This window comes from Gymnoscopelus braueri (genome assembly GCF_963280865.1).
Source record: "Gymnoscopelus braueri genome assembly, chromosome: 22".
Lineage (NCBI taxonomy): Eukaryota > Metazoa > Chordata > Actinopteri > Myctophiformes > Myctophidae > Gymnoscopelus > Gymnoscopelus braueri.
In genome coordinates this window covers 40,315,693-40,330,981 of record NC_137624.1, presented here as the reverse complement: position 1 = coordinate 40,330,981, position 15,289 = coordinate 40,315,693, and the positions used below count along the sequence as shown (strand labels likewise).

The 15,289-nt window shown below is 38.7% G+C and overlaps 2 protein-coding genes across 4 annotated transcripts in view; both read left to right on the top strand.

Annotated features, from left to right (window-relative positions):
- Positions 1–15,289, top strand: part of ark2n (arkadia (rnf111) N-terminal like PKA signaling regulator 2n) — a 50,906-nt gene that overhangs the window by 12,958 nt on the left and 22,659 nt on the right. For 2 of the 3 annotated variants that reach the window (XM_080419628.1, XM_080419626.1), the window contains one exon: positions 131–7,664. In XM_080419628.1, coding sequence (XP_080275754.1) covers positions 131–347 — 217 coding nt within the window. In that variant the 3' untranslated portion in view covers positions 348–7,664. Of the gene's footprint in view, positions 1–130; positions 7,665–15,289 lie in introns of those variants that run through there. The other variant, XR_013932521.1, reaches the window with a different exon arrangement.
- LOC308078042 (uncharacterized protein) lies at positions 9,001–14,896 on the top strand. Its single transcript, XM_080419101.1, has 2 exons — positions 9,001–9,168; positions 12,426–14,896. The coding sequence occupies exon 2, from the start codon at positions 12,435–12,437 to the stop codon at positions 13,017–13,019; it is 585 nt and encodes a 194-aa protein (XP_080275227.1). The 5' UTR covers positions 9,001–9,168; positions 12,426–12,434; the 3' UTR covers positions 13,020–14,896.

Genomic DNA, 15,289 nt, shown 5'->3' with positions numbered 1-15,289 from the left:
ATATATATATATATATATATATTCAAAAGATTTGCACAAATATTCACGATAAAAATAAAAAAAAAACAGATCTACAAGCTCGTAGGCTGGTTATCTAAACTTGTCAATGTGTATTTGTTTTCTTCTCCAGTTGTGCCCATCCTTGCGGTGGGGTCATCAAGAGCTTGTCCTCCTGGAAGGCCAACTCTTCTGCGGAGCCGCTGAACAGCAGCAGCACGACGAGGCAGCCGCCACAGCAGCCCCAGCTCTGGACTAGCATTTCACCTCAGCCAAACTGGGTGTCCCCTCCCGAGGTGGTTGACCTCACCCTGGACGAGGACACTAGTGGACACAAATACCTACTCTGAGTAAAACCTTGTAACTTCACCCCCACCCACACCACCACCTCCTCCTCCAACAACCTCCTCCAACAACCTGGTCTCCTCTTCGTAACGGTGGAAATCCTTACCTTGAGTAGCGGCCCGGCCCGCCGCACAACCTGTAACTAGCTACTCGTGGGCGGGACGTCCTGTTCAAGAGTGCTGTTTGTTTTTGTTTTGTTGTCAACCTGCTGTTGAACAATCTTTATATTATCAAAAGCCATTGGTCGCTGTCGGTTGGAAACCTTGGCGTGTCCGAAACTGTTACTTTTTAGAAAATGGGGGGCGGGGGGAGAACCTGTTACAATAGAGCACCGAAGTCTGTCTGACGTGATTTACACATCCTACCTGGGCTGGGTCGTGTTTAATATCGAGTCAAATAAGAACCCAAAAATAAACAAATAACCCCGGCGGTTTGACTCTTATGGATCTGAAGCATTAACTGACGGTGAGGAAACGCTAACGTTACTTCCGCTGAATTAGTTACATTTTTGCCAGAAACAGACTGTATCAAATATGAGTGACTGACTATCATACATAAACGATACAGAGCCACCTCCTCCCTGACAATATCGCAGAGACGGTTTGTTTATTTTTTTGGACCACAATTCTTATATGAGACGATTCTAAGATGACCCAATGTTATTCTCCATAGAGAAATGACTTCTACGACCCAGGGGATGAGCGAGTGACGTCAGGACTTCTGTACTCTATGGATCCAGTGTAGTTGTTATTTTGTCACAAGCTCTTTGTTAATACATTTCATTGGTTCAATATTTATATAAAACCCACAGACACACTTTACCACTTTCTTTTTTTTATAGCAAAAATAACATCATACAAGCTTTGAGCTTGCAGATCGGCTTTTTTTGCTTACTTTTTGTGTGACACTGTAGTAGTGGGGCATTAATTTACAAAAAGGTTTAAATGTGGAGATAACGATAAAGGTTTCTGTCCGACGGCGACGCCATTCTACTGAAGCGATTCCCCCTGATCATCGTTTTTCCAACTAATAATTTGAGAACGGGGGTTTTTTGCTGAAAACCAAGGCGAGGCACATCGAAGTTCAGGTAGAAATGTTAACAGGAAATCAACTTTAACCCCTTTTAGACGGGGAAAGAATCTGTATCATTTTTAGATTTCTTTGGCTGTTCAAAAGTAGCAGACCTACAAGCTCATAGCGAGCTACGAGCTTGTAGATCTGCTATTTGTTAAATCTTTTGACTATAGTGTGTATGTTTTTGAAAGCGAACATTTTTTAACTCAAATCTTTGCTTCTGGGAATTCTACAAATGTCTTCTAAATCCCAACAGTTTAAAAAGAAAAAAAAGTTATGTTGCTATTCACCTGTTTCTTGGCTGTGTGTTTTCCACTTCCTGTCGGATTTCATTGGATATCATTAGTCATCTGACCGGTTTCATTGGATTTCATTGGATCAAAAGACAGGAAGTGGAACACAGTGAAAAGCCTAGGAAACAGGTGGATAATATCAGTGGTTCTCAAACTTTTTTCATGTCAAGGACCACCCAAAAGGACATGTATTTGGACACGGACCCTCATCTCAAAATATGTTGTTCCAGGGGCCCCCAGAAGCACAGATCGAAGTTAAAAATGTTCGCTTTAAAACATATATAAATTCAAAGATTTGCGCACATTTTCACGATTTCTTTTAATTTTTAGATAGCAGATCTACAAGCGCATCGCGCAGCACAGAGTGCCGCCGCGCTATGAACTTGTAGATCTGCCATTTTTGAATAGCCAAAGAAATCTTAAAGTGACACTGATGCGTTCCCGGGTCTTAAAGGGTTAATGGATAGCAATATATTCCCCATGTTTTTTCCTAGTACCTCATGTTATCCCCGGTGACGCCTGTAGGGGGCGGTAGGCGTTGTGTGTATAATATGCTTGCTGGCTGTAGAGTATAAGCCTGACATAACCACTTGAACCCTAGCAGCCCTGTTCTGGGGGCGAACATTTGGTGAAAATGGCTGATCTTGAAGCCCTGTTAGAGGTCTTAGAGGTGGTGGAAAAAGTACATTTTTTTTTTTTTTACTTAAGTAAAAGTCCAGAATTCAAAAATGTACTTGAGTAAAAAGTAGTAAAAGTAAAAGTACAAAAGTATTGGTTTCAAGATGTACTTAATTAAGTACCAAAAGTAGAAAGTAGTCATTATGCAGACTGTCCCATTTCATAAAGTTTTCAAATGTATAAAATACATTAAAAAAAACTTTTGAAAATAGCAGATCTACAAGCTCACAATGTGTCTCATGCTTGTAGATCGGCCATTTTCAAATGGCCGAAATGGTTTTGTAATAATAATCAAAATCTACAAAGTAACTAGTAACTAAAGTTTTCAAATAATTATAGTGGAGTAAAAGTATAATATTTGCCTCTGAGATGTAGTGAAGTAGAAGTACTGAAAATTGGAAATACTCCGGTAAAGTAAAAAAAATCTCGAAAATTGTACTTAAAGTACAGTACTTGAGTACATGTACTTAGTTACTTTACACCACAGCCGGTGAGCTTGATGCTCTTATTTTTGGGGAAGATATTTAGTTTAAGAGGAAAAACAGGAGGGGGCCTAGTATAACTATAGATCCCCGGGGGGACTCCTTAGGGTCAACTAAAGTATAGGGTTTAAGTGGTTATACAGTCCTTGCACACAGAGTCCATGCACTTTGCTTTGTATCGGTCAATAACGTTTTGAACACATCTGAAAGAACTCGGGAATCAAAACTGGGTTTGATTTGAACAGAATCAAATCACGTGGGATCTTAGGGGTTCCACATGGGAACGGCGGCGTGGCTCCCAATGTGGTTCCTCTTGACTGCCTGAGTGACGTGAGTAGTCTGACATATCTAATGAGTTATGACTCCAAATAATGGCCAAGGCTTCAGCCTCATCAAAGCCCTCAAATTGACTTCAAATTATTTAAATAAACATTATTTCAATTGTTCAAAAAAAGTATAAAACGTGAAAGAAAGAAATGCTCCATCAGTTTTAGCTGAGATTAGCTCTAGACACAGACACACACAGACAGACAGACCCTCTTCTAGATCAATGGTTCTCAAACCTTTTCAGGCCGCGACCCCCAAAAATAATCATATTTGAACAGGGGGACCCCCCCCCCAACCCTGATAAGCACTTAATATAGTAGTTTAGGCATTCAATTTGGTTTGACTTGGTTCCACAGACACAAATTTGTCAAATATCTATTGTCAATGCAGTAATCGTCTCTTTTCATTTATTTTAGTTTATAGGTATTAAAAGTCCTTAATTGTCACTTTACTGTCATCTGGGGACCCCACCAAAATCATTTGGTCCCGACCCACAGGTTGAAAACCGCTGTTCTAGATGTCTAGTCTCCTGCAGAGCGTGTTTTATTTAAACATTTCGTTGTCCTTTTTTTTTTCTTCGTGTGAACAAAACGGACTCTGTTTGCAAGGGCCTTTTATACTTCGTCGTGCGATGGGAGTCGCGCGCTGAAAACAGCCGATCTACAAGCTCTGTCTTTGGTGTGCGACTCCTCCGTCATACGATGGTGTATAAATAAAGCATTAAACATGGCTGCTGCTGCTTGAAGGTGGAGCCGGTCAGTTGACCTTGATGACCTCCTGTCCTGCTCCACTAACAGACTTTCATGTTATATATATTCAGACTGGATTGTTTTATTTTCCATCAGCAGCCATCTGGAGTCGAGACAAAGTATAGCTCTGGTCCATAGCGTTAGAAGGAGTTCTCCTGCAGGCTGCGCAGCCTCTCGTCTGTAGTAAAAAATAAAAAATACACTTTAGCTACTCACCAAATTAAAGAGGGTTTTATGGAGTTGAAAGCCTACTCTACTTAGTGGGAACACGTTGAGCCCCCTCACCTCACGTCTAAAATACACTTTTTGGCCAGAAAAGAAAATATTTCACCGGAAGGAAAAAAACGTTTTTGGTTACACCACTGCGCCCTCTAGTCTACATATTTGGTCAATGGAATTTTTCTATTGACCGGATTTTTCCTTCCGGTGAAATATTTTCTTTTCTGGTAAAAGATCTCAGTGTTCGCACTAAGTAGAGTAGGCTTCCAACTCCATAGAACCGTCTTTGTTTTGGTGAGTAGCAAAATTTGTGCGCAAAGCCTCAAAAGTCCCATAGCGTTAAGGAAGAACTCCTTCTAACGCTATGGACCAACCAGAGCTAGACAAAATACTTCGTGCTCTACGCTGATGATGTCTTACAATAGATAGATGTTTGACTGTCCCGTCACACTAGGCTATAGGTCCAATTTTGTTTTATTTTCTATAAGTCTCACCACTGTTTCAAAAACTTAGTTCAGCCTGCATCGAGGAATTTACTCTTGTTTTTTTTTTCTTTTCTTTTTATAATGCCTAGCATAAAGCTTTGTGCTTTTTGGTGCAAGTCGTGGAAGTATCTTTGTTTTATTTTTTGAAGTTCGCTGTATTTGTTTTTTTGTTGGTGTCAACTACATTAATATGATTTTTTTTTTCTTTCTTTTTGTAAGAAAGAAAACAGGAAAAACACTGGTCAAAATCTGCCTCAGGGCCAACACACTCACACACACACAAAGGCTATTCAGTAGTACCACGGTGTCTCCTCTAATGTATTTAATGGCAATGCAAACGAGAGGTACCGTTGCTTTGACACCTTGTACGTTGAAGCCACCTTTGTGCTCTAGCCACTTAAAGCCCTATCTTGTACTTCACATTTTCCCCCCAAAATACAACATCTGCAAAGCTCACAATGTGTCAGATCTACCGCTGTCACCATTACACATTTAAGTTGTCGATTAATTGTCTCTCAAATAATTGCGATGAACAATCTAATTGTGTGTTTGGCCATTGAACGTATGAATAAAAAAATTCTGTTTGCCCTTTAGGCTTCGTAATCAAAAATTGCGCAGGGCAGATAAGACAAATAACTTATAAATATACAAAAACATTATTGACATATTTAATAATTTTATACATGTGAAAAAAAAGCAGTAATAGCTGATCTACAAGTTTACAACGCACCACAAAGTGACGCGTTCTAAGCTAAACTTGCAGATCTGCTATTTCTGCTTTTTTTTATATTAGAAAATATGTGACATTTCAGCTTGGAAACGATTATGACGATAGTGCAAAACTAATTGCGACTATCTCAAATAATTGAGATTAGACTATTAAGTAATGATTGTGAAAGGCCTAGACTCGCATCGCGACACACACGTGAGCTTGCAGATCTGCAATTTTTGCTATTTTGGAAAATGTTCAAAACCAATGAACATGCCCAATAGGTTGAAAGTATAGTCTCTCAAGCTAGACTAAGTCTTCAACAATCTTCATATGCATAACAGAGTAATTTCCGTTCACAAAAACATATTTCTGCTAAGCAGCTAGAGATCGCTAGGCTTTGACTAATCTGGTTCCCAGGAGGACTTACTTACGTGACTATAAAGACAAAACGGAAAGCGGACGCTCTATTTCCTGCGGCTTTTCAGCTATTAAGATGTACGGACTGTTTTAGCGGAAGCATTTGAAAATTGTGCGAGTCTCCGGCAGATTGGGTTGAAAGTGGCTAGAGAAAAGTCTGAAAGTGCCCCATGTAATTTAATAGTGGGTGAATGTATGACCCTGCATTACTGACTTGTGCACTTATAGTTAAGTTTGCTCATCTTGTGTTGTTTCAGAGGGTTTTTATTTTTATTTATATTTTTTTCTCCCGGACCCCTTTATTACAACTAAAGCCTGATTTATACTTAATTGCATGCCGGTGTCACTCACCCGAAGATTATCCGATCTACAAGCTCACAACCAAGGTTGCCAGATCTGCTTATTATAATTTCCCCGCAAGATTTTATTTGAAAAAAGCCCGATCTACAAGCTCACAACGCGTCGCGAGCTTGTAGATCGGCTATTTTAAAATAGCCTATGTACATGTTAAAGTACTCATGTGGGCCATAGTCACTTCTTTAGGGCTGGTTTTCCTAGACCTGGTTGCTTGTTTCTCTCACAGAATCTGGCAACACTGCTCACAACATGGTGCAACACGGCGCGCATACTAAGTATAAATCGGGCATAATGAAATGTATCTTCCATTGAGTATTTCAAAGCAAGATGGCCTGAATGCCTTGAAATGTGCACTATTTTCTTTCAGAATCATAATAGAGCCTATTCTTTTACCTTAAAAAAAAAAGCAGCAGATTTTGCTATCTACAAATATTTTAATAATAGGTGTGAATTTAGTACATAGTTATTTAGAGTTTAAGTGATGATGAGCTTGTGCCCATTTGTGGGGCCTATAGTAGACATTATGTATAATGTATGAACTGTTTTTACCCCCTGTGGTCTTATGCAGTACTGCAACCCTAGTGTGACTGCAGTGCAGATGAGCTATTTAACTACAACAATCCAATATGTCACATCCTGCGATTTTACCACGGAAGCACTATTTTAATGGTATAGCATAACATAACAAATTCTCTCAAATCTGAGTAATCTAATTGTATGATTTTTTTTTTCCTGCCAGTCCAGAAAGGGAACATGCTATACACACACAGGAACTGTACCAAAGTTTAGATGGAAACTTGTATCGACAAACAAAACTTGATATTTAAATATCCCCCATTATGTTCACTTTTGCATTTTGTTTTCAGCTTTGTCGTTTTAAACCTGAATTTGCTTAAGTATCGATATTATGATATAATCATATAATTATGATATAATCATATAATTATGATATTGTAATATGATTTCATGTTGAGCCTTCAGTTGTCTGAGCCAATGTGAAATTGTCTGATGTTTTTTTCTTTCCAATTGGCCAGTTCTATCCACTGTATGCAGCTATCGTTATGACGATAATGATTTTTACCAAGCCTTTCTTCCATATATATAATGGATCAATCCAATTTGCTGTTGTTCCTCGTGGTTATCGGCACACATCAGCTAACCTTATATATTCTTTCATACGACATATTTAAAATATTTTCAAGTTGTTTGGAAATATTAACGTATAAGGACATGCCCAAAATAGGGAGGTTGAAAGTGATTAAGACATTGCTCATATAAGGGATAGTGATTTGCTAGATACTAAGACAGTGATACTTATATATGGTTGTTTTGCCACATTTTATCCTCAACTGAAATATTGGCCCCATTACCAGTAATTTACCAATATTTGTCTGTTATTTTCACTTTTACTGTCAGTATTTTAAGTTAACAACACAAGTGTTAATATTTTTGTTGCTTCTGCAAATCCTTGACTTCCTTGAACTAGTCTGTAGAACAAAAGGAAACTATTTTAAAATTAAATAAATAGATTATTATTTAATTACTGATGTGTAATTCATTTTCTTGTCCCAAATATACAGGATGGTTACATGCATGGTCTTTACATAATCATCTTAGGTGATGTATTCTTTTGGGATATGATGATGATTATGACACAGGTGTACATTATGGTAAAACATAATTAATGTTTAAAATTCCAAAAGTAACTCAAGTGATCAGTCTTTGTCTGTAACTTAAACACTGAATTTAATTCTCCAGTAGTAATGGCTACATGAACCATTATGACCAGTAAAATCAGTTCACTAATGAATAGCATTTTCATGCGTAGAGATACAATTCACAAAATACAGCATGTATTCTAAAAAGCCAATATTGGTCCACAGAAATATGTACAGTGTCTGTGTATCTTAGACCATTGGTTCTCAAAGTGTGGTCCGGGGACCCCAGGGGTCCTTGACAGAGTTCCAGGGGGTCCCCAGCTAAATTATAGATTAGAAACCAAATAGACCCTTATGGGTCTGTAACTCTGAGAGTGTACAAATGGAACCAAATGGACCCGTTTGTACACTATCAGAGTTAAATTAGCATTGATTTTACAATATAAATTGGGGTCCCAGAGATAGAAATGCCATTAAATGGGGGTCCGTAGCCTAATGCATGTCAAACAGGGGATCCTTGAAATTAAAATGGTTGAGAATCACTGCTGTAGACTTACACCACTGGCTAAACCCTAGTTGACCACTTTGTACTTTGACTATGGTCCCCTGGGCCCTCTAGAATTTCCATCTATACCATAGACAAAAATAGAAACACTAGGCTTCAAGTGGTTAACCAAACATGATGTTTTTTCCATATACACACACACACACACACACACACACACACACACACACACACACACACACACACGGGTAGTTAAAAATGCTTGTGTATACTTATTGTGCAAACAAGTGAAGAATTTGACACTTGGAAAACCAAATATATTTTCTTACCTCCAACTGTGGTGCAAGTTTTAAAAGAAACGTTTCAGTGGATTTGCAAAGTGGGGTTCAGGCAGGGTGAACCCACACAAAGCTTCCTGGGCTTTTTGAATAGTACACACAGCTGAAAGACAAGTAATCACATTAATTGCAGTGGTGGAATAGGTACTCAGATTTGACTTAAGTAAAGCATTTAAGTACCTTTTCCACCACTGCTGTGCTGTCCAGCGTCCACTGTTTAATAAAATATATCACAAGCATCCAGTAGGTGGTGGTAACACAATGAGTATGTATGCCAACCGCCAAACAAAACACCACAGAAGAAGTTCCCCCTCCTCCCAAACGGAAACAGAACAGCAGAAGATGTGTTTCCGGTCCAGGGGGAAAGGAAGTGGAAGCGGACTGTTGCTCTTTTTGAACGCAGACAGAGATTTAACAACAATAGCCTCGTTTAATTTAAAAGCATCGCGTTTTCTTCGTCACGTCGCACGGGCGATCCAAAACGATATAATCTAAAAAAATCCAGGCGACGGAATCCGGTGTTATTTTGAAGGTGAGATAAACCCTATGATGCATTTTAATTCCCTTTGTTACTTCCATCCCCGCCCGATTAAGTAGATTTCCCACCCGGAGCGCTACAACATGCTGCACCGTTACAATGTATCTACATGGGCAGAGGTGGGGGAAAAGCAGTGGTGGAAAAAGTACTCAAATTCTTTACTTAAGTAAAAGTACCAATACTGCAATATAAAAATACTCTGTTACAAGTAAAAGTCCAGAATAAAAAATGTACTTGAGTAAAAGTACAAAAGTATTGGCATCAAAATGTACTTTAAGTATCCAAAGTAAAAGTACAAAATATTTGAAAATAGCCGATCTACAAGCTCACAACGCGTCGCAGAGCGACGCGTTGTGAGCTTGTAGTCGATCTGCTATTTTCAAATAGCCTATGTATAAAATAGGGCTAAAGTGGTTAATGTATGTTTAATTATATCATAATTTACATCTGAAAAGTAACTAGTAACTAAAGTTTTCAAGTAATTGTAGTGGAGTAAAAGTACAATATTTGCCTCTGAGATGTAGTGGAGTAGAAGTAAAAGTAATGGAAATTGGAAATACTCAAGTAAAGTACAAATACCTCAAAATTGTACTTAAGTACAGTACTTAAGTAAATGTACTTAGTTACTTTCCACCACTGGGAAAAAGTACTGGCATGTTTGTACTAAAAGTAAAAGTATCAATGCTGCAAATGCAATGTTAGAAATACTCTGTGTTTGCAAGTAGTAGTCCCGTATTCAAAATGTTAAAGTATGAGTGAAAGTACAAAAAGTATCGGCATCAAAATATACTTAAAAGTACCGTAAGTAAAAGTACTCATTGTGCAGAATGTCCCAGTTGTCCCAAGTTTTCAAATGTATGAAAAATCTTTTGAAAATAGGTCTGCGAGATCTACAATGTGTCGCATTGTGAGCTTTGTAAAACTGCTATTTTCTAATGTATGCCGAAATGTATGTAGGGCTGAAGTGGTTAATGTATGTTTTGTAATAATAATCAAATCTTGTAGTGGAGTAATAGTACAATATCTGGCTCTGAGATATAGTGGAGTAGAAGTAAAAGTATAGAAAATTGGAAATACTCCACTAAAGTATAAATACCTCAAAATTGTACATAAGTACAGTACTTGAGTAAATGTTCTTAGATACACCATTGCCATCTATGGGTTTAAATTAAGGCCAAAAGAAAGTATTTTGTACCTGTAAATGGCTTGTGCTTATAACATATGGTTTGTGTTTGTGCTTTCACTGCTTTGTAATTTTGCACTAGTAAAACATTATTTGTACTTGCAAGTTGAACCTATAAACATTATGTAATTGTGGATGCAGGTTTTCTTTTAACAGTTCTGTTCTGAACAGAGCAAGTACTAATGCTAATAATTATTATTACATGTAACACTCCCTCTACAGCAGTGGTTTTCAAACTTTATTATATCAAGGACCCTTAGTTTGGTATGAATTAGACCACAGACCCCGTCACTCTGTGTACAAATGGAACCAAATACGGGTCCATTCTGTTCCATTTGTACGCTCTCAGAGTTACAAACCTGTGGTACCTTACTATCAATCATTTTCCTAGGGACCCCCTGGAACCCCCCCAAGGACCCCTGGGGGTCCCCGGACCCCACTTTGAGAACCACTGCTCCACAGCAGCACACGGCAGTGTTGCCAGATTTTGCAAGAGAAATAAGCAACCAGGACCAGGTCTATGAAAACAAGCCCAAAAGAAGCGACTAACACATGAGCACTTTAAACCTTTTATACATGGGCTATTTGAAAATAGCAGATCTACAAGCTCACAACGCGTCGCAATTGCGAGACATAATGAGTAATCCATTATTTTAACATACGAAATAGAATAGATATACATGTAATTGTGTATGACCATTTTGAACAGATTATACAAAGGACACACTGGCGCTTGATCAGTGAAGCTACTGAGGCAAATATAAAGCAGTGAGAAATGTACCATTTTAGATTTTTCATAATACAATTAACATAAATTTTTTTAAATGGCAAAAATCACACATTGAGCATTTGAGCAGCCTCAAACACAGAGCCAAAAGTGATTTCAATTACACCCATAAGAGTGGAGGCACCACAAATGCTACAAATGTCAATGCTTTTTCCATAAACATGCAAACACACACCAACTAGAACTGGTCTTGTAAGTCAGTGGTTCTCACTCTTCTCAACCAGTGGTCCGGGGACCACCAGTGGTCCTTGAGGGGGTTCCAGGGGGGTCCCTAGCTAAGTGATGGAAAAGTTGGTAACCAAATGAACCCTTATAGATCTTTAACTCTTGAGAGTGTAAAATGGTCCATTTGGTTTCATTTTACCCTCTCAAGAGTTATATTATTGTTAAACATTTGCATTACTTAATTAAATGTTATTTTGATCAACGTTTGCCTGTTATCTCTCCCATGGTACCACATCAATACAGCATGGAATTGTGGACAAAATCTTATCCAACAATAACAAAACTTTCCAAGTTTTGGTTCTGAGAGTCTAAATCTCATCAAACGGTGGTTCCGTGGCTCAAATGCCGAATAAATAATGGACCTTGATATGAAAAAGGGTTGAAAACCACTGTTGTAAGTCATGTGACAATGACTGTCAGACCGAGCTTTGATATTCCATACTGTTTGTCTGTAATTGGTTTCAAAGATTTGAGGGCAGAACTGACCCTGTGTTGGCCACCCAGTCTGGCGAAGACCTGCACTCAGAGGAGTGCTCCTTTTCTAGTTCATTGGTTCACTTCTGAATATCGGGTCCGGGGACCACCAGGGGTCCAAATGGACCCTTACGGGTCATTAAAGGGATACTTCACTTTCCGCCGGGGGACACATTTAAAAAAAATATTAAAAATAAATGAAAAAAGTTATGGAAAATTCATGGCCCCCTCACGACACGCAGTGTCCTACTAATGTGTGAGGGGGCCATGAATTTTCCATAACTTTTTTCATTTATTTTTAATATTTTTTTTAAATGTGTCCCCGGCCCGAAAGTGAAGTACCCCTTTAAGTCTGAGAATGTACAAATGGAACCCAAATGGTCCCGTATAGAGACATTTGGTTCCATTTGTACCCTATCAAATGGGGGTCCCTGGCTTAATTCATATCAAACTGGGGGTCCTTGAAAAGGTTGAGAATCACTGTTCTAGTTCATAATTTCATCACCTAGAATAGATCCCTCGCTTGATTGAAAGCCAAGTTTCAACGGTAACTAACCGTGTCGATCTTCACGATTTTTACAGGTACAAAAAATGGCCGAGGTGTCAGAAGCTGGTTCTCCTAAGAAGAGAGGTCGGCCCAAAGGCTCCCCCAACAAAAGAACACTGGCGAGAGCCGCCACAGCTTCCGACGGCCCAAAAAGGGCGAGGGGCCGGCCGAGGAGTACGCCCAAGATCAAGCTGGAGATCAAGGAGGAAGACGGGGAGGAGGAGGTCAACGGCGGCTCCGGGAGAACCGAAAAGAGGGGTCGGCCAAAGGGCTCTCGCAACAGGAAGCCCAAGCCCGTGGGGAGGCCGAGGAAGCACCCTCCGCCGTCGGCCGACGAGCTGAAGAAACCGAAAGTGTGGAAGCCGCTCGGAAGGCCACGCAAACACCCCCGCGCCGACGACGACGACCCGGAGGGCGCCGGCGGAACCACGCGGCGAAGCAGAGGCCGTCCCGTCAAGGCGGGTTCGAAACGGGCCGCTCAGCCGAAAAAAGACACCTCCTCCGCCGCCGCCGGTGGGTCTCCGAGAAAGAGGGGACGTCCTAAAAAAATGGAAGCGAAAGAAGAGCCTGAGAGTGAAGTGAAAGAGGAGGAGTCTGAGAGTGCAGGAGAAATGGATGCGTCCGAGTAGGAGGTACGTGAAGAAGAAGAAGATGGGGGGGATAAACTAAAAACTGTGTCCCAGTAACTGAACCCAGTTATTGATCAGGAAGTATGCCCACGTGATGAAGGTGACTTGTAGAGCTGCAACAGTTAAGAAAACGAATCGATTTAATTGAGTATAAAAATAAAATAGATTTACATAAAATGGAAAGAAAAAAAAATGTTTCAATGTTGTTTTTTGCATTCTCTTTTTTTTTGCTGGTTAAAGTTACATGAGTGCATAATGCTGTGTGATATTCAATGTAAGCTTCTCATATGAACACAGTCGTTGTTTAGTTAACATTGGTTTCTGGAGAAACAAAATCTTTTCCTTTTGCTCGTCACTTCGGCTTTGCGTCTGAGGGGGAGGGGATTCCTCTTGTGTTTTCACATGGGGAATTCCTTTTGTGTGTCCGATTATTAGTGATTATTTTTGAAGTACTCGTGACAAATATCTACAGATAATGTTAGAATTCGATTCATTGATGTGTGTATAAAAAAAAACAACAACACACACTTCCCAATTAATTCAAAGAGTAATCGATAGAATAATCATTAATAACATAATTGAATTATAAATAGTTAAAAGTAGTTCATTTGGCTAGGTAACCGGTACCACACACAGTGGGGCTGTTAATCTGGGTTCAACCAATAGAAAAACGTTTGCAGTAGTCTGCTGCACAGACAACGTATTTGGTTGCTTTTGAAAACATAGAACACTAGTTTGAACGAAGCTGTTTTTAACAGTTAGTGCCTCTGGTTTTCCTGACTAACTTGTATTCTTTTTACCTTTTAATGTGCTTTTGATGCTTTCATTGATACGTCATTGTCATTGCTGTTTTTTATGCTGATGTTTAATCGTTTTAAGAAACAAAACGAGCATGCCATTTTTTTTTGTGCTTATTTCTTTAAGCCCTCAGTTTAATTGTAATAATAATAGTTTTCAGTATGTGGGTTGAGATTGAACCTGGGATGGGTTATAACTGTTAAAATGTAAAGATCCTTTTTTTTTTGTCATCCGATTTGTTTGTATGATAGTTTTTACTTTCTCTCTCCCAAAGCCATTTTAAAGTTGAAGATGTCATTATGGTTGTTTTACATTAATTGCCAAAGCTTTGAATGTGATCATTCCCTGAATGACCAGTTGCCATGCATATTGCATTTCGTCTGTGTCGGGCAGAAACCTTGTGTCTCCACATTTCTACTTGTTATGTTTTATTTAGCAAATTAATGCCCTACTTCATTTGTACAACAGTGTCACACTAAATGATCCATCCATTGGAACACAGATTATTACCATCTCCTGAAATGTTATGGTTTTGGACATGCAAGGTTTACACCCAACAGCGAAGATTTATTATAATTTTTTTAAGTCATTGAGGAGTCCTTAAACTATGACAGTCACGCCTGAGATCCCAGAGATTTTCACCTCCAAGATGCTATGGTTTATTTTTTGTCGGTTTTGTCAGATGTTCACAAAGTTGCAGTAGTCATTTCAAACTTCAATCTTGACTCTTGGAATTCTGGTGTGTAGATTATGAAGCTTCTTTTCTTAAACTTCTTACTTACTCTTTAGATCCTAATGCACTTCACTGAGAAATGTTTTGGTCGAGTATTGCCAAACATGAGAATAGTATATTCTGTGTCCAATTAACGAAACAATTGTATAATACTTTAAAAAAAAAAGCAGCCTCAGATGAGATTGCTTGATAGGCTACACTTCCAAGGTTACCATGCAATCTGGCTTTGTGAAATCAAACCAAACCATTTCCAGTGAACATGTTTTTGTCTTGTGTGTTTTGAATGAGAAATTCAATAACTTGTTGTGACATATGTTCTCGAAATAAAATGTCAATATTACTTTTATTTCTTATGGTGTGAGATTTCTTTTGTCTAGGGTGTACTGTACAAGAGGATTGCTACATATACTGTATGTATATATGGATATATATATATATATATATATATATATATATATATATATATATATATATATATATATATATATATATAATATACTCACATCACGCAGAACAATGTTATGTTTTATAATGTAATAGTGAAAATTGTCACCTATTGTTTTTTCTTGATTGCTTGAGCACATTTTAACAGAAGTCACTTACACAAAACAGTTACTCTGCCACCAAAACATAATTGTTTGTTGTCATTTCAACGCCTTGTGAGCTTGTAGATCGGCTATTTTCGGTGCCTGCCAGCCAAGCATATCCGGTTCATTGTCCTCATGTGACCTTTTAGTTA